Genomic DNA, 21,070 nt, shown 5'->3' on the forward strand with positions numbered 1-21,070 from the left:
AGTTTTTCCTTCATAGTTAAAAAAACATATAGACACATGTTATAGACTGGAATGTAGACAAATTCTCTCCCCGAGCAGATACATGATTAACATCCCAGCTACTTGCATCTCACGCCTTGATGCGTACTGACAAAGATGGATGTACATATCTCAAAAGCAAAGTGAAACCATTTTGGTCTCTCGAGCTACCTCTACAATCTTACAGTATTTTAAAATATTGTAAAAAATATTTTTATTTTGTTATAATAAATATTCTAATAAAGCTCATTTATCCACATGCCTTAAGGCTCTGCCTTGCTGAGTTCCTTATTAAACAGAATTTGAAATGGCCGTTGTCATGGTCCTGCTTGGTGCGACTGATGGTCTTCTTCAGGGGTACTTGCCAGGTGTCTTGAGAGCAAGCTAGTGAAGTTTTGGTGGGAAAACAGCACAGAAGAACTATCTTCTGTGTGTTCAACTTGAAAATAATGTCCTGATATTCATGCTGCCAGACACATTCATTTTAAATAATAAAGAATTACTATAATGGGAAGATGATTTTTCTCAATTATTATTTTGCATTCTGAGATCAGAGATGAGCGCAGACATAGGAAATGTTTAGATTTTCTTCACTACTTTCATCAGCCTCACTTAGGGATCTTTCCTATTCAGCCATGTTCACACATTCATATCTATGTCCACGTCCACGTCCACTTTCCCCTGTCCAAGCCAAACCTCCTTGTGCTCAGTCACTTTACAGGGACTGTTCTTGGGCCGGAGCTGTGAAACTCTAACCAACAGACAGGCTGTACTGTGCTGATTGGCACCAAATGTCAAACCCTATCCTCTCACCTCAGCCAATGTGTGTCTCAGTTCCATAAGAAAGAAAGGTTCTTCAACTTCTGCCCCCAGAGAACCTGTCTGAGTGTTCTCTGTTACTAAGATGAACTACACCAGCAACCAAAGCAAGGAAGTGGAGAAGGAATTTATTTTGGCTCACAGTTTCAAGTTACAGTCCACAGAGGCAGCACTAGAGACAGCTACTCAGGTATCATCCAAGGGACACCAGCAGAGAGCAAAGAATAAAGCCTGTAGCTTGATTGGCTTTCTCCATTTTATACAGTCCTAGAACCTCTGCTCAGAGACTGGTCTTAAGCCACAATCATGATGGGTCTCTCCAACATCAAGTAACATAACCGAAAATTCTCACACAGGCATGCCCAGAGACTCATCTCACACGTGATTCTAGACCCTGTCAAGTTGAGAATTAACCAGAACCACCACAGCCCACTTCCTACTGTGTGTGTAGACTAGAGGCTGTCAGCACAATTGCACCAGATGTAAAGACAGTGTGTAGGCTGGCGTGAGAACTAAAACTGGAGGTTTTCTCTTCTAAGAACATACATATTTCTGAGGAATAATTATCAATCTCCTGCCCATAAGATTCAGATAATTATATTGAATGTAAAAATGAGAAAAAGTGCTGTAAGCTTAGTTTCCTTCTAATCTTTGGTTGTCTGAGTGATGTGGTGTAAAAAGATGTGCAGGAAACCAAACATAAGAGTTTCTATCGAAAATTAACTTACATTAAATAATTATACAAAAATACATTAACCAAACACTGATATGATCTTGCCTCATGCCTTCTCTAAGTATTGCACATACATGAATAAAGAGAATCAAATATGGCTGGTATGGGTCAAGTCTCTCACCTTCCGGCTGTCTCCCTCACTAACGCAACAGACATGTTCAACATTCTGCTCCGTTTTCAATCCACAGTTCACTGTCTGCTTCCCTATTCACACTCACATCTCCCAAGACATCCCTGTGAAGCCTTGGATGTCTTTGCTTATCCAAGCATGGAACAAAGCATATACCTGCCAGTTTTAAGACCATCGGGGAAAGGGAGAGAGAAGTGTTAATATTGAGATAAAATGTGACTCCTTTTACCTAGGTCCATTGTTTTAGAAGTAAATGAAGTTCTATAAGTAAGTCATAAAGTGACTTCATTTACATTATGAATGGTACACATAGAGCTCTGACACCCATCACTTTCTAATAAATAAATAGAACAATTATGTAAAATCAAACTCCTAACTATTTTCTAAAGAATTTTGACCATAACTAGACTTTAGGGAGTCCCCACTGTGTCTGCTCAACTATGAAGACAGAATTTAAACTAATTCTCTAAATGCCTCTAAACAGAGCAATGCAACCAGGACATGGGACACATGAGTTTTCAGCACTCAGTGCCTGGCTCCCTGCAGTAACACTTATGCTTAGGCTCCGCAAAGTCAGCAAGGAGAGAGAATCATTTCTTCAGCATAGCTGAATCAAAGGTTAGGGGAACATGGAAAGTTTGAGGAGTGGACCTTAATTATCACTGAAAACAACATACCAAGTATCTAAAAATATCCATTCTTTCCAATCTTTGCTAAAACTGAACTACAGGTGATACACACACACACACACACACACACACATATATATATATATACACACACACACACACACACATATATTACAGTTTTATATAAAACTTGCCAAAGAAACAATCAGAATTTAGGTTGAATTTCACATAGAATGCCACCTGTGCCCTTCTCTTTTCTCTTTCCCTCCATCCCTCTCTTCCTACCTTCCTACCTTCTTTCCTCACTCATTTTGTTTTCCTTTTTATTTTCGGTCTGGGGGTAAACCCAGAGATTTACGTGTCCTTATTTTCTTTACAAGATAATATCATCCTGCCTTTGTATCAAATGTTAAGAATCCAAAGAAATTTTGTTAAAGCCATCCACATATTCATCAACAGCCTATTTTATTTTATTTTATGACCCTAAAAGCCCTGATCTAAGTCACTCAAGTCAATTTTTAACACACACACAGACACACACACACACACACGCACACACACATACACACACACACACACACACTCACACGTACCACATCACGAATTATCCAGAAATGAACAGAGAGATCCATTCACATTGGCAACTTGGGATATGACATTTAAGCTTATGCTTGGCAGTGTCAGAAGATTGGCAGAATGTGTGCTTGCCAGGAAGGGAGAACGGGAGCCTCTCCAAGCCAATTAATACCTTCTTCAGCTCAAGGACACTATTTATTACTACATTTTCCAGCAATCCATATTGGATCTCTTAAGTTTTAAGCTCATTCTTATCAATACAACAAATATTATTTTGCAATAAACATTAATTATTATACTATAACGTTTCACTGTTGTATAAAACTAGACCAAGGATTTAATCCTTTCACCCTGCCGACAAATTCCAAATATTAAATTCAGCTGATATAAGAACATAGCAACCAATTATCCTCATTTAGAACTTTTAAGTTAATGGTTTTGACAATCCACTTACATTTGAGTTGCACAGAAACTAATATTCCTGTCTTGGCACATGAAATTTTACTTTATTAATTTTTAAACAACTATAACATAATAGTATGTATCTTCCCAATTTTCAAAAAGAAAGTTGGGCTTGGAGAAATGGTTCAGTTTAAGAGTGAGTCCTGCTCATGCCAAGGACTAGAGTTTGGTTTCCAGCAACTATGTTAGATGACTTACAAACACCTCGAACTCTACTTACAGGTCTGGCCTCCTCTGGCACCTGCACTCACATGCACTCGTGCACATGCACAGGCACACACATGCACATGTACACATGTACATGCATGGTCATGCACATGCATGTAAATGTAGATCTTAAAGAAATTAAAAGGAAAAGCTTATATCTATAAGGTCCAAATAATTGTTCAATTTAGTATAAGAATAGTTTAGATCATGCTTCTGTTGCCTGGCCTGAGTAAAATCCCACGGAGCTCTCAGTGTACAGGCAAAACGTCTCTCTCCCACTCATAGTCTGCTGTCTGACACTTCCACCACGCATGCCTGGCCACTACACAGTAGCACACTGCCTTGCCTTTGCCTTCACTCACACACCCACTTTACCTCTTTTCCCTGCTTACTGAATTCCTAAACCATTTCTAACTAGTGTACGTCTGTGCCTTTGCTATTGGCTTAGGAGCAAGGTGTATAATCTTCAAAGTTACTGGTGACAATAGGAAACTACACTCTGGCCTTTGTTTCAGGTTGATGCACTCGAGAACACACATTAAACAAGCTATTCTAGGACTCCTGTTCACCCTCATGCCCACCTTTCCCCTTTGAGAAACTTACAGACTATAAGACCAATGGCAAAGTAAAGCTGATGGGTACAGAAAACTTGTAGACTGCAACCTGTTTAAGCATCTGGTCACTCAGTAGCTATATAATTTGAGATTGAAAAAAATATATTTCTAAAAGCCCAAGGAGGAATCAAATGGTAAGACTCTTGTGGGCTGAATTTGAAATGTGAAAATAAATACTCAGATGGAGGTTTTATTCGAAGGACTCACAGGGAGTATTGGATGGAGTGAAGCTAAGCCTAGAGTCCAAGTTCCTGCCCTCACTCTGCCCTGTATGTGAAATTGTCTAAAAGAAAAGTAAATGAGAAAAATGCTCCAAGTATCTATTCAAAATGATTCTTATGGAATCGTGTGATCTGTGGGCCAGGTCACAATTTTAACAGTGCACTTGTAATAACTCTAACTAATAGCTGCAACTGCTGTCAAATCAACCTTATATAAATAAAGAAACAAAGCACCATGTCCAAGGTCACTCAGCAAACAAGCAATAGAACCAACAGTGTAGCTCAAGAGTATCGCTCCACAGTCCAGTTTTCTAGGCACTGAAAGGGACCACACTGCCTCTGTACAATCTGCTCTGTGGCTGATGGGAAAGTGCCATGCACTGCAAAGAATGAGAATGTAACAAATGGAGGAAACTGGCGAAACGGCTCAGTAGGGTAGGGTTGTAGCCTCCAAGCTATAATGGCCTGAGTTTGATCCCTGGGTCCACATTATGTAATTTGTTCTCTAACCTATACATGTGCTCCATGGCACCTACCCATGTACCCAAAGCAAGTCCAACCTCTCTTGCCTTCTTAGTAGGAATTATTAGGGATGCCCAGGGCTTCAATAGATATCTTAGGCCTCTCCTAAGAGTGTTGTCCAAGCCTCAGTCTCACATGCCTTAGAAGCCTTCCAAGACACAGATATTTTTTCCTAATTGAAAGTGCCTGGCAAACCATAAAACAATTAGCACAAGTCACAGTTGTATTGCTGAACCTCTCCTACACATCCCTTCTCTCTGCCTCCCTCTTCCACTATAGCTCCGGGGATATCTGGCAGGTAGATCATTTCCCGTGTGAGTCTTGCAACCACTCCCTGCTGGCCCATGGGACTTTCATCTCTGTCAGAGGCCAACCTTTCCTGCAGTGCTGACATCTTAATCTGCCAAGAGCAATGTCTGCACAAGCCATTTCACATCGAATTTCTGTGATGACTTATTTCACACCTGTAAGTAGTAGTTGAATGGAGTGACCACAGCTGAAATGGTAATGATATGTTCTTTTAAAAGACACACTCACACACACACACCCTGTAGTAACATATGGGAATACTTTTCTCTTTTTATCACTTTTATGATAGAGCATATCATCCCTAGAACAGTTGGGTTGGGAGTCATTGTTCAACAACTACAGAGTTTAGCTTAGAGGACGAAGAGTTGGGTGTATGGTGATGGTGGTGGTAGATTATGAATTCATGCAATGCTATTGAATTTCAGATCATTAAGACAGCAAAATGAACGGTTGCTGCTAAAAAAAACCATGATCAAAAGTAACTGGGGAAGAAAGGGGTTTATTATATCAATAACGTGTGGGGAACTGTCCGTCTCTGAGGGAAATGAGGGCATAAACTGAAGTAGATAATGATGAAGGATGAAAACTTGCAAAGCTTCTTCTGGCTTCTTTCACTGCCTCTTCTATACAGACCAGACCAACCTGCCCAGGGACAATGCCACCCACAGAGGACTGGGCCCTCCTACACCAAGCAGCAATCAGAAAGATACCCCCACAGTCATGCCCACTAGCCAACTGGATAGAGGCATGTCCTCAGTTGAGAGTCCTTCTTGCCAGGTATATCTGGATTTGTGCCAAGTTGCAAAAGTACATTAATTTGTTATATAAAAGGAACATATTATTTTCATTCTATTCCCCAAACAATGCCATATAGGCAAAATTAATACAACACTGATCCTTTGCTCATTAAAAGTCCTCCTAAATTCCTTTTTATAGCCATAACTGATATCCCATTGATCCGAGGCCCCACTCCTGTCCTCAGTCACCTTCCTGCCTTTATTTGGGGCTTTCTTCTTGAGCAGACTTCTCTCCCATTAAATCAAGCCCAATTCAAAACTACCTCCTACACAAAACCTTTCTAACGACATGTCCTTCTTCCCCACACAAGAAAGCGACAGAATGCTGGTGGATACGAGTGACATTTCACTTACATTCTATTGGCATTTCTTTTTTCTACTAATAAATTTGAACATATTCTCACAAGGTTACTGGCCATTTATCTATCTTTCCTCTCTGTAGAATCATATTCACCTCATTTCTCACTTTTTCTGCTTTGCTGTTAGTCATTTCTGTTTCCACCTTAAAGAACATATGAGGATGCTGGAGAGATCTCTCAGCAATGAAGAGCATTTGTTGCTCTTTCAGGGGACCGATGTTTTATTCCTCATACTTACATGGTAGATCACAACCACCTATGACTCCAGCCACATGTTATCTACTATCATCCTGTGACCTTCATGGGCTTCTTTACACATGGGTACACACTCAAGCATACATATATACATACTCAGTAAAAATAACTTTTTAAAAAAGATCTCATGGCAAAAAATTATTATTTTATATATATTATATAGCATATTTTCAAATATTTTGAAATGACTGCTGCTCTTTTTACTATTCAAAAAGCTATTTTCATTTTTTCTCTGAATAAATTGCAAAGTTGTTTGATTTTTTTCAGTTATTTAATTTGATCCTTATTTTTGAAAAGGAAGACTTTGCATTTGAAGTGGGATTACATAGAGTCATTAAAATTAATTTTGGAAGAAATAGCATTATGGTGATCTTGAATACCAAGAATCTCAAACCAAGAGCCCCAGTATGTCTTTCTAGACTTAGGATTTATCTTATATTTTTCAGTTATATTTTAGACCTTTATCTATTTATATTGCTCCATTTTGAAGTATAATATGAGATGGATTCTTTTCCAAAATCAAAAACTATAAATGTATTTTTAAAAACATCAGTTTGTTGTCATCATTATTGACTCTAACACCTTCATCTCTGAGTAAGCTTCCATGTTTCCTTACTTACCTGAGGTTTTGAGACAGGGTCTCAGTATGTAGTCTGGTCTGACCTTCAATTCACAGTCCTCCTGCCTCAGCCTCTCGAGTGTTGAAATTACAAGCATGGGTCACGAAGTGCAGCAGTGATTTTAATGTTTGTGTAATCATTGTGTCTTATTATCCATTAGAACCTCTGGTCTTGTTAAAATACAAACCCTGTGTGCCATATAGTGACTCCTGCATTTTCTTTTTAGTATTTTAATTATTTTGTTCCTGTCTGCTGGTTTTCTGGGTGGTATTGGTCTATTTGGTTTGGGCTTGGCTTGGCTTGGAGAATGGGGTCTCCTTCTGTAGAACAAGCTGAGCCTGCACCCTTCTGACTTATCCTCCTGAGTGCTGGACTTAGAGGTTGTACCATCACACTTGGCTTGCATTTGTATTGTAAATCTAGCTTCACTTTTGTATAGGACTAAAGAAGCCGATATAGTTTTCATTTACCACAATTAGCACCATTTATTAACGGTCCTATCTTTCCCCCACTGACTTGAATCAACACTTTTGCCATATGTTAAATTCTTAGACATACTAGAATCTATTTCAGGCATGCCTATTCTATCCTATTGAATGTTTTAGCTCTCAATATAAACTGACTTATTCAAATGGTTTTCTGGTATTTCCCTGTCACTGATCTGCAGCCTCACGCTGTTAAAGATTCTTTCAGGCAACTCCTGTCCACAGAAACTTTGAAATGATTTCAGGCCAACTCTTAAAAGTCTTTTGGATTCTCACTGTAATTGGATGGCATTTATATAATTCTGGGAAAATTGAAACTTTAACCTGTTAAACTCTCAAGCCATTTACCTTCCAGGTTTGAAGACTCTTCAGGTCTTATATTCTGAAATCAGATTTCAAGAATTTATGGACTTTAAAAATGTTTTTAAATTGAGAAAATACTTTATTAATAAATACTTTATTAATACTTTATTAATAAGTTCAAATTGTATGTGTGTTTATTTTGTATATACAGGCATAAAAGTACAACTTTTGGTATTGGCTTTTGCTGATCTCTAGAAATACAGCATGGCCAAACACAATGAAACAGGTTCAGCTGTGAGCCTGGAGAGAAGTCTGCACTTTGATCTAAGAATTGGACTTTTTTCTGCTCAAATTTACAATTATTGGAACACTGGCTGAAGTAGCTTCAGAAACATTACCTTGGTTTATTCTTGCAGTTAAAGATATTATCTAAGATGAAATATTTTATATGCTCCTTGAAATAAAACCTATGAATAAAGCCATTGAATGATTATCATGCTCAAGTCTTACCTGACTAGAAAGTTTAGAAGCTCCCACAGCATGTTCAAAATCTGGTCTTCCAATTACAGAAGGTTCTTTATTCACTATGCCTTGCCCTTTCTTGTATTCTGCCTTAAGTGAAGAATGAGAAAATTTTAATATTCCTACTTTACATTACATTAACATTAATCAAAATATAATAGTCCTTTAGCCCATTAAAAATACTTTACACTAAATACCAAATACTAAAATAGTGACTGCTAAAGCAGGAATTTATTTTTAGTAGTAAAACAATTTTGTATTTTAACCTATGTAGCCAGCCATCATCATCTTTATACTTATCTCTAAAGACCCTAAGAGCTTTTCTGGAAAGTTAAGACTCTATTTTCTTTATTCAGATAGCATTTATCATTTTGTCCATGAAAACAGACACTTGGTTACCAAGCAGTTGAATTAGTTTTGTTTTTAGGTTTAAGGGACGTGGACTTATGTTATTCCATTAACTTTAACCAGGATGTTTGATATGCTCAAGCAAAATGGCATTAACTTGGAAAAGTGTCCCGGAGAAGACAAGTCATAGCCATGGCATGCAGGCAGTGTGCAGAAGTAAGTGCTAGGGGGAAAGGAATCGGCAAATCACCAGCAACAGATGGGAAGAGGCCAAGCGGAGCTCCCTGGATGGGAGTAAGCTGAGAGAATAATCAGGATCAGGAGACTGACAAGTCTGGCTTCCAAGCTGAGACATCTGAATGCGATCATATACCCAATAGTGTGTGTGCCTCTAAAAATACGCTAAGACTAGGCATAGTCAGGCTGAACACGGGCAATTCACGCACATCCCTAACAATCTGCATATTCAAATGGGTCACTCAGGACAAAATTGAGATGTCCTTAATTCAAATGAATTAGCCTTCCAACTATGAACGCTGTGCTCCATCTCCCTCCAAAATAAAGAGAAATCAGATTTGCACAAGATTAAGAGAGAGAAATTACATCGCTTATGATCTTGGAGATCTGAGTTGCCTTCTTGATATCCGGTCTGTCCAGCTCCGCTGTATACGTGTGGGTGCCTTGCATATCTTTTCTGTAAGAAATCTGATGAAAGAGACAGTTTCAATTGGAAAAAGTATAACTTAAGTCATTTCATTTAGCTACCTTCACTCCGATAGAATCATTTATCCTTGCCATGCTCGCTTTGAGAACACACTGAACTAAGGTTACTTTCTTCATGTCTTTTGTGCAGATCATTCATTTCCTCTGATATTAACCCCCTTTATATCATCCCATGCCCATCAATGTGTCTAAAATAGATATATACTCTTGAATAGAAGAACAAAAATAGGGCGCAGTCAATCTGAAAGGATTTCTCTGTATAACACTGAGTAATCTTTGTGCTTAAGTGTGTTTGCTTGTCCTCTCAGCCAGTATTCATCCATCCACCCATCCAGGGATGCAGGACAATTCTGGACACACAAATGCATATTATTGCTCCCGTGGGGATGACAGATGGTGCAACTAGGTAGCCCCGTTCTCTACTCTGGCTGCTACCCCTTCCTCTTCCTTTTCAGCTGAATGCCTCAGATGTCTGTGCCTAGGGGATACTTATCTCCTAGTAGATTAAGTCATTACTAATGGTCTAATTCTACCAAAGAAAAACTGTATTAAGGAATCGTGTCCCTCTGAATGTATATTAGTCATAAATCAGTCTCAGGGTGAGAAGTAGACATTTAAAGAGCAAACCAGATAAGTGCTAATAAGTGTAAAGTACTTTAGATCATTCGGCTTCTTTCCACTACCTAGACTGATGAATGGGTTGAAAGAGCAGAACAGGACTAATACAGTGCCTGATGGCCAACATCTCCTCATCCCTCTGCTTCTCTGTGCCATGACAAGTGTCATAAGTCCCAGTCCCAGCTATCAGATACAGTTCTATTAGAGGCGACTGAATTGTCCAGTAGAATATATTCTGCTACAGTTATGATGTAAAGTATATGAATTTTAAATCTATATTTTTTCAGAACATAGAGGGAGAGAATACAGACATATGAACCACAAGACACCCGCACAAAGGAACACATTCCTAATGTTGCCAGCAAAGTTTCAGTAATGGCACCATATGGCCCACTCATTAATATGTTTACATCGCTGGGCTCCACTTAGTCTTCTGTTGTAGAATCTTGGTAAGTGGGCCCTGAGAATCTGATTCTAAGGAATTCCTATCTGATCACGATGACCCAGGGTTGGTGGCATGGACATACTTGTTTGTCTGTTTGTTTGTTTGTTTTTCCTTTCACTTTTCTGAGTTTAAAGAAGTCCCCACTGCTTTTCCCGCTTGCGTCAGTGGCAATAAGCAGGAGTAAACACATTGCGACATTAATACTTCAGTGGGTCTCCAATGCACTGTGTGACTTCGTTTCAGTGAAATGCGATGCTTCTGCTTAATCTTTCATGAGCTTGTGGGAGTCTTCACACCGTGACTCTTTTTAAAAACTACATTTACTATCATGAACCTGTCTGACAAATGAAGACAGCTTCGGTACAATTGGTACAATTTCATAGCAAGTATCTGTTTCCTTTGACGCTTAGATTTCATAAGCGTTGCCTTCACCAGCAATCCTAGGTAAGTTTTGCACAAAGTAGTAAAAGAAATATAAAATTTAACTGAAAACTGAGTTATTTTGTGAGGTAGATTTTTAAAGGATCAGGACTCTTTAAACAGGGCAATTTCATTGGCTACAAAGAGTAATACAGTCCTCTACAAATGACAGCAACTCAGTTCCTGTCTACACTGGGTTAAACACAAGCTGTGTAAATAAAACCCAGTCCTCAGGTAAAAACAAACCAAATTATTATCTACCTCCAAGACTAACTGCCTTTAAGTTACAACATCCATGTGCGAGCCACCAGGAGGGAAATGGCTTTTTGTCTAGAGAAGAATGGGAGGAAAGATGGAAACCCACACTTTTTGAAAAGAACTGCAACCTTTCAGAAACCACAGCTTTACATGGGTTACCTAATTATATGCTGTTCCGCCTAATGACTGCATGGTGTGAGGTGAACCGCACAAAGGCTGCAGGAGCGGGATTCTGAATAGGGCCCCATCATCCATGTAAATTGCAAATTAGAGGCCAGCATATGTGACTCAAAACAAATATTAAGATTGACATGAGCTGCACATTCAAACAGGAGGACACCACGGAGCCACGCAGGGGAAAAGCGCAGGATCTGGTTCACCTTCTTCTAAGGCAACAGTGATGGGGGAAATGTCACAATAAAGGAGGCTGCCATTCCGGACACTCTCAGGTTGCAAGTACTCCATCATACTCTCTGTTAGGATAACTGACCCTGTGCAGAATGGCAGCATGACCTCCTGCGTGTATTACGTGTGTTGGGGGGGGGGGTGGATATGGTGGTCAGAGAACAACCTCAAGTGTCAGTCTTTAGGTACTTTCTACTTTTTATTCTAGACAGTTTTTCTCATTGGCATGACTTCACCACATGGACCAGACTGGGTTTTGTTTATTGGTCATATCACCCTGTTTCTACCTCCCACCTTGCTGTTGCTAGGATTACAGATATATGCCATTATGCTTGTTTTCTCTTTGAGTTCTGGGTGTCCAAATACTGGTCTTTGTCACTGGGAGACAAGCGCTTTCCTGATTGCATCATGGTCCCAGCCTCCTAGTATCTGTCATTTGGAAACTGCTTCCCATTCACTACTAATTATCTTCAGTGATGCAGCAGGACCTTCCTATATCCAGGCTAGCCAGACAAGTGGCAAGCCCACTTAGAAATCATAAGGACCTAACCAGGACTAGGCATCCAAAGGCCCTGGACAATCGGGATAAAGTAGCGTCACTCTTTCCTCTAGGATCAGCTGCTATAAAGATAGCTTCCGGTGGACACAACGGTTGACTCTGAGTCCTCACAGACACTGTTAGTCAGAATTGACACTGGACAGGACTGAACAGAGCCAAACTATGGGGCTAAAGAGAGCTTTTTATGAGAATGTAAGGGGGTTTGTATCCATCTTGCCTGAAGGAAGAAGCTTCCAATAAATAGCAGGGCCTCCAACTATAATTACAACCATGCATTTTGTACCTTGGATTCAACTGTAGATTAAGAACATTTGCAAAAACAAAATGCAACCACTATTAACCTAGCACTTAAACACTGTATCAGGTGCTCTGCATAATCTAGATGTGGCTTAAAATATGGGAGCACATATATAAACTCATAAGCAGATAATAGTTATTAATACCTAATAATATATGCTTAATATAATATGTACTTAATAATAATGTATCAGTACACATAATATGCCTATATAATAATGTATGCTCATATGTGTAATATATGATGATCCATGGGTTTCTATATGTACAAAAATCCTAAGTCCACACTCACATGGATACCACTGTGAGACTGTATATAAACCCATGAACTCCATTTTTACTTGAGGTACACAGAGATGGATTTTCATCTCTAACTCTAGAGACATTGATCATGGTTTTCTGCAGAATCATACCCATTCTTTATGATCTCCAGGAAAGCAGTTGATCCCACCAACCATCTGGTTCCAGATTGGACCCTGTTTCACCACATTCAGCTGCCCTGGCCTCATGCTTATGTAATTCTGTGGTTTCTCAGTCCCTGTGTATTCTCTCCTTTCAGTATTTCTGCTTCTTCTGCACACCGGCCAAATCCTTGGTGGGTTTCTTCATTCATGTAATGTGTTCAGTGTGTTGCATGCTGTGCTAAATAGTTTATGTGCATTTAATTCTTTAAATGCCCATCCTATCCCTGTTAAAACTGTCTAGACTTAATTGGGCTGTATCAACACTCCTAGAGATGGAACCATATCCTTCAGGATCCCCTTCCCTTTTTAGGTATGGATTAGAATAAGCTGATAAATGGAATGCACACAGGATTTAGAAAGGAGAAAGAAAATGGATGCTTTGGTCTCCAAAGACAGGCAGACACGACGCAGGAGTTCTCATCAAGCTCTTCAGGATTATATAATGGTCATGCGACGCTCCTTGGTTGGGGAATTCATAAACTGATCAAAAGTAAAGTCTCCACAGACAGTCCTTGGAGGGAAAGCAATGCACTTGGAGAGGAATGAAAGGCTCTGACAGATGATGCCAAGCATTGTGCAAGCAGGTAGATGAACGGGCAACAAATCCAAATGGTCACAACCAGTCACTCAGACACTCTAGTGAGGAACCAAATAGTTCTTGGTGAGGCAAAACCAGAGAAACCAAGAAAGAAGGCTTCTTAGGTTGGTGGAAGAAAAAGGAGGGGAGTAGAGGCTACAGAGGACTACAAGGGAGGCAGGTCAAAGTGTAATGCTCTAAAAGAAACCTTTTATAACCGTTAAAACACTGCTATCAGACTGCCTTTCTAGGCACCTCAAACTGGCTTATAGACTAGGATTGCTTATTTGTAAGCACTGCAGACTAAATTCAGGACTTCTTTCATACTAGCAAGGTACCACTAGCTAAACCACAGCCTCCAGAAAGCACTTCTTTGCTCTCAGTTACATACTGTTTTCTATGACAGGATATAACTGCTTTGAATATAATTAAAGGTATAGCTATACAACAAACAGGGAAAAAAACCTTCAAGTTCCTAACTGATGGAATAAACCCCAGAGTTCCATCTAGAACAGTCTATCACTATTACATTATTAGACAGTTGATAAACATTTTCTTTTTCACAATTCAATCTCATCAGGCCACAGTCTTCTGCAGAGAGAGAGAGAGAGAGAGAGAGAGAGAGAGAGAGAGAGAGAGAGAGAGAGAGAGAGAGAGAGAGAGAAGTCATTCTAGTGACTCTTTCTGAGAGATGAACCAAATACTACTTTTGATGCTAAATCCTGAAACGCTGTTATCATGAGCCCCATGGGGAACCTCAGAAAGCCATAATCATTGTCTTAGTATCATTTCGCTGAATTGTCTACAAGCTTTTTCACTTTCTGAAGGGATCAGAAACTTAACTGCTGATAAGTTTTCATTAATCTTAAGAAAGTGCACATGCCATGCTTAGAAAAAACCATCAAGTCTGAACACTTTTTAATCCCACTGAACTGATTAGAATACAAACTTAGGAAAGCTGACCATTCCAGTCATACCACAACCTATAAAACTAAAAAATGGCTACTTGTGATGCACTTGGCTTATGGCACAATGACTGGCTGGTTCCTGTCTATGCAAGGTTGGTGAGAAGCAATAGCAGAACTGGGGTTTTCATTGCAAGCATAAGTTTTGGGGAAAATCATTGGTGAAAAAATACCTCCAGTTTCTCTAATTCTATTAGAAAAATATGCCAGGGGCACATCTGTTAAAATATGAAAGGATTTAGATAGGTCGGGTGGAATAATTTTTTGATGGCAGTATTAACAAGAGAAGGGTTTGGGGACTTTTTTCAATTTGCTTCTCCAACCTGATATCCTTTTCGTATTTATTTCATAGTGATTTGATCCTTTGAACAACTGGACTTCTTTTTATTGGTTCTAGTTAACTGTCATATCACCCTAAATTCTCAAATTTCCCTCCAAGCTGGAGGAAGGCCAGATAGGTCCACTATTTCATGAAACAAAACACCTCTTGGGAGCTCTTTAAAGATGTAGTCTCATTTAAAACTTGAGTGAACCCTTAGAAGTAAAGACTATTGCTTGCCTCTCCACATGACAGATACAAAAGCCTGCTCTTTGCATAAGTAACTTGTCCAGGGTCATCCATGTCATTTGACAAAGCAAACATTTTCACCAACGTCCAAAGCCAAACTCCTTTTCTACTGTGAGCACCAATGGATACCATCACAAGAGCTGTGGCTTTTGCCCTCCTGTGACCACTCACTAAAATTTTCAGTTATACAAGAGGTTACCACTATCAACTCCAAATACTTCTGTTCTCCTTAGAGCTTCTGCTTATTTGAAGGTGAAAATCTTGTTAGACTGTTTGAGTCTTTTGTTTATTCATAAATACTTAGAAAGAAAAACTGAAAAAAGAAATCACTCTCTTTTGGATCATTGAAGAGCATCCTAAGAATAGGTAGGGTCAGAACAGGAGCAGCAACAGAGACTCCAGAGTACCAATACCCAGTCTCCCAGCCAACAGATCGTAGAAAGCTGACTTGAGTTTTGTGAATATACAAAAGATAACAAGTTAACTTTCACTATATATAGAATAAGCTCATTCACTTTATTTATCTTTCTTATTACCATGGGATGTATGTGTGTATGTGTATGTGTGTGTGCACCTGTGCACTTAAGCCATAGTGCATTTAGAGATCAGACACAAGCTCTCTTTTTTCTACCACATGGGTTTCAGAGATCTAACTCAAGTCGATAAGTTTGCCATGTGCCTTTACCCATAGTGAAATCTCCCTAGCCCCCAGCTTCTATTCTATGTTGAGTCACTTATGTCCAAACAGAAAAGTGATATTGTCCATTGCAAAAGAGCAGTGCTGCTAAATTCTACTAGAAAATTCTGTATCACAGTTCTCTGGGCTGAAGTTTCCTGGGAGATAATATTTTATGTCCTGAAACTGAAGCAGAAAGTGTACGTCCTAGATCTCCCTTTCTGTGTTGTTTCCAAGACCTGCACTACATTTCATACTGTAAGGACAGCAAATGTATTATTCTATGAGGCTTGACTTGGGAAGAATATAAACTACCTCAAGGTGGAATACAAATATCATTTTCTCTTTAAATCTGAGTAAATAGTCTTAAACAGTTTCTAAATCCTATTATATGTACAACCTTTGCAAGAAAAGGTTGAGCCAAGTCGCCAGAGGAATGTATGTAAACACATCCTTCTCCCATAAGCACACAGTATTGAATGGAGGAGGAAAGGGCTTTATGCTCTAGTTCCTCGATCCCTCAATCACAGACCTTTTGAAGGAAAAGAGAGGTAAGATGATAAACCTGAGTCTTAGGATAAGGAACGTCAGTATTTGAGTCTCAGTGAGCAACTGAGATAGATACACAGGGATCTGTGGATCCATGAAACACCAGCCACAACCTGAGCACACCATCCCACTGTATAATTTTCAGTTTCCCATTCCAGTTCAAGGCTGCTTCAGAGTCAAACAGTGGGAACTCCAAGATCTGAGTTCTTCTTTCCTGAAGAACACCTGAATTCAGATAACAACTTGCATCACTCCATCCTTTTAATTCTTGTGTAAAATTTCCATTAATCGTCAGTGGTCTTTGAAGGGAGGCAGTGGGGTAATAGAAAAGGGAGAATTAAGAGTTTGACTCCTTTGGTGTGATTTCATCTGTCTATAAAATGGGACATGATACCACATTTCCAAGAACTGGAAATGACCAGTCTTGGCACAGTGCCTGGTATGTGGCTGAGCTGGATAAGTGGTAGTTATGAACATTATAGGCCCCTCTATAAGCAAACAATACTTGCAAACCTTGCCCTTAAAATAATAGCCCTGCGGACAACTTCAGATACTTAGCTTCTTCACCTCCCACCAGCACTAAGGCATCCATGAGAATGCTTTGGTGTTGGTGTGTGGGGGCATAATGTCAAGCCTCACTCTGATTTTAACTTGAAACTGACCTGATGCAAATTAATGTCATAGTTGTATACACCCTGCACAGAAACTGCTATAGTGCTTTAGCCTGAAGGGTCCCCCACAGACTCTGCTTTAAATGCTTGGTGACCAGTCTGGGCATTACTTGGAAAACTATGAAGCTTTGAGGGGATGTGGCCTGACCAACAGAGGTAGTTGAGTTGGGGCAGGATTTTAAATGTTCTAACTGTCCCTGGATCCAGTCTAGATCTTTCTGCTTTCTGGTCTGAGACCATGTTGACAACTATGCCTTACACTGATGCCACCATGGATACAGCCACTCCAGAATCATGACTTCCCTTCCAACACAACTGCAGCTTCTCTAAAACCATGAGCCAAATAACTCTTTACTCCCTAAAATGATGAGATGGACACCTACACCATAAATACTCCATAAAACTAGGCCCTGCATGCAGTCAGCACAACAAACCATTTGCTTTGAAATAAAAGTTTGTGGTTTTATGTAGACCTCACCGAGAGGGCCATGTGGTAGGGCAGATTCTGTGGGAGAGGACACAAAAGCATCAGGAGTGTTTCTGAGAAGGGACCGGGGACAAGTTCTAGGACAGGATGAATCAGTACTGACACTAATGTATCCAGAACCTAACCAACAGTTCATCGATTTTTTAGGCACCCAGATAATTCACAATTCTGTGATAGTTTCAGGAGAGATTATACTTCTAGGCCATGAGGATGCAGGTAATTGGTTAAAATGCATAGAAAGCCAATGAAAGAATGTATTGTTTTTAATCTGCTTCTTTCCCCAGCTCCCACTTCTACGCCATTAGGAGCCTGCTTTGGTAGCTCATATCTATTGGGTCTTACATGTAATAATTTGAACCAGATAAACATTCCAAAAGAAAATTCAGTAGGGAACCCCCAAAACAAGAGTTTGTAATTCCTCTGGGGCCACTGATGGCACCTGGACTTTCATCCAGTGGCCCTGCCATTCTGGACTAGAGACCATGAACTTCCCCATAATATCAAGGAAGTTCAGTAAATGCTGATAACCAAACTGGTCACAGTATCCACACTTGTCCTAATTCAAAGCAAATTTTACAATGCCTGAAATGTCTCATAATGTAAAGGCGTTCAACAAGGATTTACTGACAGTCATCATAATAATTTAAATAAAAATGTTAAATCCTTGTGAATAAACTGCTATAATATTTTAATCTCAACCAAATAATCCCAAATCTGTTTTTTCCCCCCAGAAAATTGTGAAGAGAAAATTGCTTACATTACTCTGGTGTCTGTTGACCTCCATGGCACGTCTGACCTCCGGTGGTTCCTTCATGTGGGTGTAATCGGAGAAGCCTTTCTCAGCCTCGTGCTTCTGCTTGTAGGCAACCTTTAAACGCACATAGGGATTAGATCCACTTAGAGCTGTGTTAACTCTTTGCTTCAAATTCCTCAGTTTTTCTGGCTAACAGTTAGATTTGCCTGCGAGTCTGTAACAAGATAACACCCATAGCACTCCCTTCTCGGTGTTGCAGTTTAGGTTCATTACTCAAAACCTGCCGTTTATCTCTAAGGAAAAAAGCCCTCGAACAAAAGATTAAAAACCTCAATTTTATTCATCCGTCTTCAATCTTGGCTGTGGTTTGGGACAAACCTCAGCAACTGAGAGCTTGCAGGTTTACAAATAGCCAAGGTTTAACTTTTGAGGGTGACACTGACCAAGTGAAGGGGAATTAATAATGTGTCAAGGTGAATTATTTATTTTTAAAGGCATATTTTTAATTGCTTTTAACAATGTGTACATCTGTGTATCTCTGTGGATGCAGACGCCCTAGGAGGCATTGGAACTAGAACTCTAGGTAGTTGTGAACATAGGGACAAGAACTCTAGTCCTCTGAAAACTATCCATATGCACTCTTACCCTCTGAGCCATCTTTCCTGTGCCATGGATTATTTACTTTTAAATGAAAGGTTCTGATTTCATACAGGCACAAATGATTGACTGCTGTGATATGGCCGATGATGTATCTTCATTCAATTCCCCAGTTAGGGAGAATATTTAACATACAGCCATAATTCTCAGCTAGGTTGAGCCTAGTCCTCCAGTAGGGTTGATGTCATCCCAGTACTGTCCATTGCCACCATTCTTGGCTTGCTCTGTATGGGCTGGAAAGGGATTTCGATAAAGATGCCACAGGGGGTGACACAGCCAAACCTGACAATAATACTGGGATTAAAGAAAGTCACACAGGAAGTCTTCCCTTGCTCTCAGCCTCTATGGTCATCTTAGTTATTTCCTTCACTGTTCTGACTCATACTGAAACATACAACTGTTCAGCCCCCCAACTGAATCCCACAATATCATCTGGGAAAATCGATCCGCATCCATGACTACCTGACCAACAAATTAACAAATGAATAAATGAATATAGGAGTGAATGGGAATAGTAATAACGGGAAGGAAGAAAAGAAAAGGCAATTTGAATATTCGCTAAGAGTGGAATTATGACAAGCTTGCTAATGGAACTTAATTAATTGCTTGATGTAAGGAAATAAAAGCCAATAAAAATAAATACTAGGACAGTACTCAGGAAGAAAAAAATAGTCTACTTTCAGTGAAAAGAATACAGTTAAACTTAAGGAAGAATTTGTCACCAATATGAGTTCCTTGGAAGCTATTTTGATATCTTACACATCTTTTAATATCCTGTGCTTATCAGAGTAAATAACACAGGGTAGCAATGTAATAAACTTTTAATAAATGAATGAATAAATGAGTTTATTCAGCTTTCTCATAAAACTACACTCCTCATAGGAGTTTGTAAACAGAGCTGGCTGCCCACTTAACTTTGTTAATACAGCAGTCAACAGGATTAAAGTGGTCGGGCTATTTTTCATAAATTGTCATTGACTCTTGCTGTTTTAATATGCTTTCTAGTACAGCTCTTGACATTTCAACGGCCTCTCTGGCTCTGTATTTAAATTTTCTTGAATACTTCTCCTCAAAGAGTATTCAACCTGGGCCACTCTGTACTCTAAATATCATGAGCTCTGTTGAAAGTTCTACTTTAATCAAACCCACAACTTGTGTTCCCTGAGCTTAATGTTTGTAGATGCAGGGAGAAAAACTATCAGACAATTCAGAGCTTCTGGGATGAGGAGAGAAACTTCGCTAGCTTCGAGCCTTCACACCGTCCAAGTGGACCAAAGAGCTGAACTTAGGTACTGCCAAGCTGCTCCCAAGATGAAATTGCCAACTGACCCACCTCTTTCCTAAGGTACCTACAATGATCTGCCTTCATTTCATGAGAATTAAGTAATTAAATCTCAGTTATAATCTTCCAACTGCCAGATGATAGTAACACATCTCATTCCCCTTTTGTCAGCCGTGTGGAAATTTCTTTTAATTGACATATTCAAGTCTGATTTAGTCCTTTCTGGTAAGGTTCCTGGATCCAGTCTTGTATATCTAGTTGATTACCAAGAATCAAAGACAGCACTTCATATATTCCAGGCATAATCATCTTGCTATGGTGTGTCCCTCAGTTTACTCCAAAAAGATCTGTAATTATCCTGAGCATCTTTACATTCTCAGCAATTATGTAAGCAAGAAACCTCCATGCAGGTTGAGAGTCCATTATCACAGTTACTTACATTTTATATTGTGCCTCTGAGGAAATGGAGAGTTTAATGAGTAGCCAAGTCTATAAAACCACGAAAACTTATATGAGATCTGTTCTTTCCTCTTAAATGAAAAGAGCCAGCATGTGCCCATCTCCTCTTTTGATGAATGCTTGCTATATTCTGCATTTTAGACTGAATTCCACATTCGTGACTTCATAAACATAACTAACACAGCCGACCATTTTGTGAGTTATCATAAAAATAGTGACTCATCCAGAATCAATTTGAAAAAGCACTCTTTCTTAAAGAGGATACATAATTTGCTACTTCCAGCTTTGAAATAGTCATTTCATTTAT

The 21,070-nt window shown here is 39.4% G+C and overlaps 1 protein-coding gene across 11 annotated transcripts in view; it reads right to left on the reverse strand.

Annotated features, from left to right (window-relative positions):
- Nucleotides 1-21,070, reverse strand: part of Nebl (nebulette) — a 392,277-nt gene that overhangs the window by 82,674 nt on the left and 288,533 nt on the right. For 9 of the 11 annotated variants that reach the window (XR_003953725.1, XR_003953726.1, NR_156124.1 and 6 more), the window contains 3 exons: nucleotides 18,369-18,479; nucleotides 9,533-9,634; nucleotides 8,570-8,671 (listed from right to left, as the gene is read on the reverse strand). The exons of the other annotated variants lie outside the window; for them this stretch is intronic. Coding sequence is in view for 6 of the 9 variants with exons in the window: in NM_001362722.1 (NP_001349651.1) it covers nucleotides 8,570-8,671; nucleotides 9,533-9,634; nucleotides 18,369-18,479 (315 nt within the window). In the remaining 3 variants the exon portion in view is untranslated. The remainder of the gene's footprint in view (nucleotides 1-8,569; nucleotides 8,672-9,532; nucleotides 9,635-18,368; nucleotides 18,480-21,070) is intronic. 11 annotated transcript variants of the gene reach the window in all.

The sequence above is a fragment of the Mus musculus genome, chromosome 2, assembly GCF_000001635.26.
Source record: "Mus musculus strain C57BL/6J chromosome 2, GRCm38.p6 C57BL/6J".
Classification (NCBI taxonomy): Eukaryota; Metazoa; Chordata; class Mammalia; order Rodentia; family Muridae; genus Mus; species Mus musculus.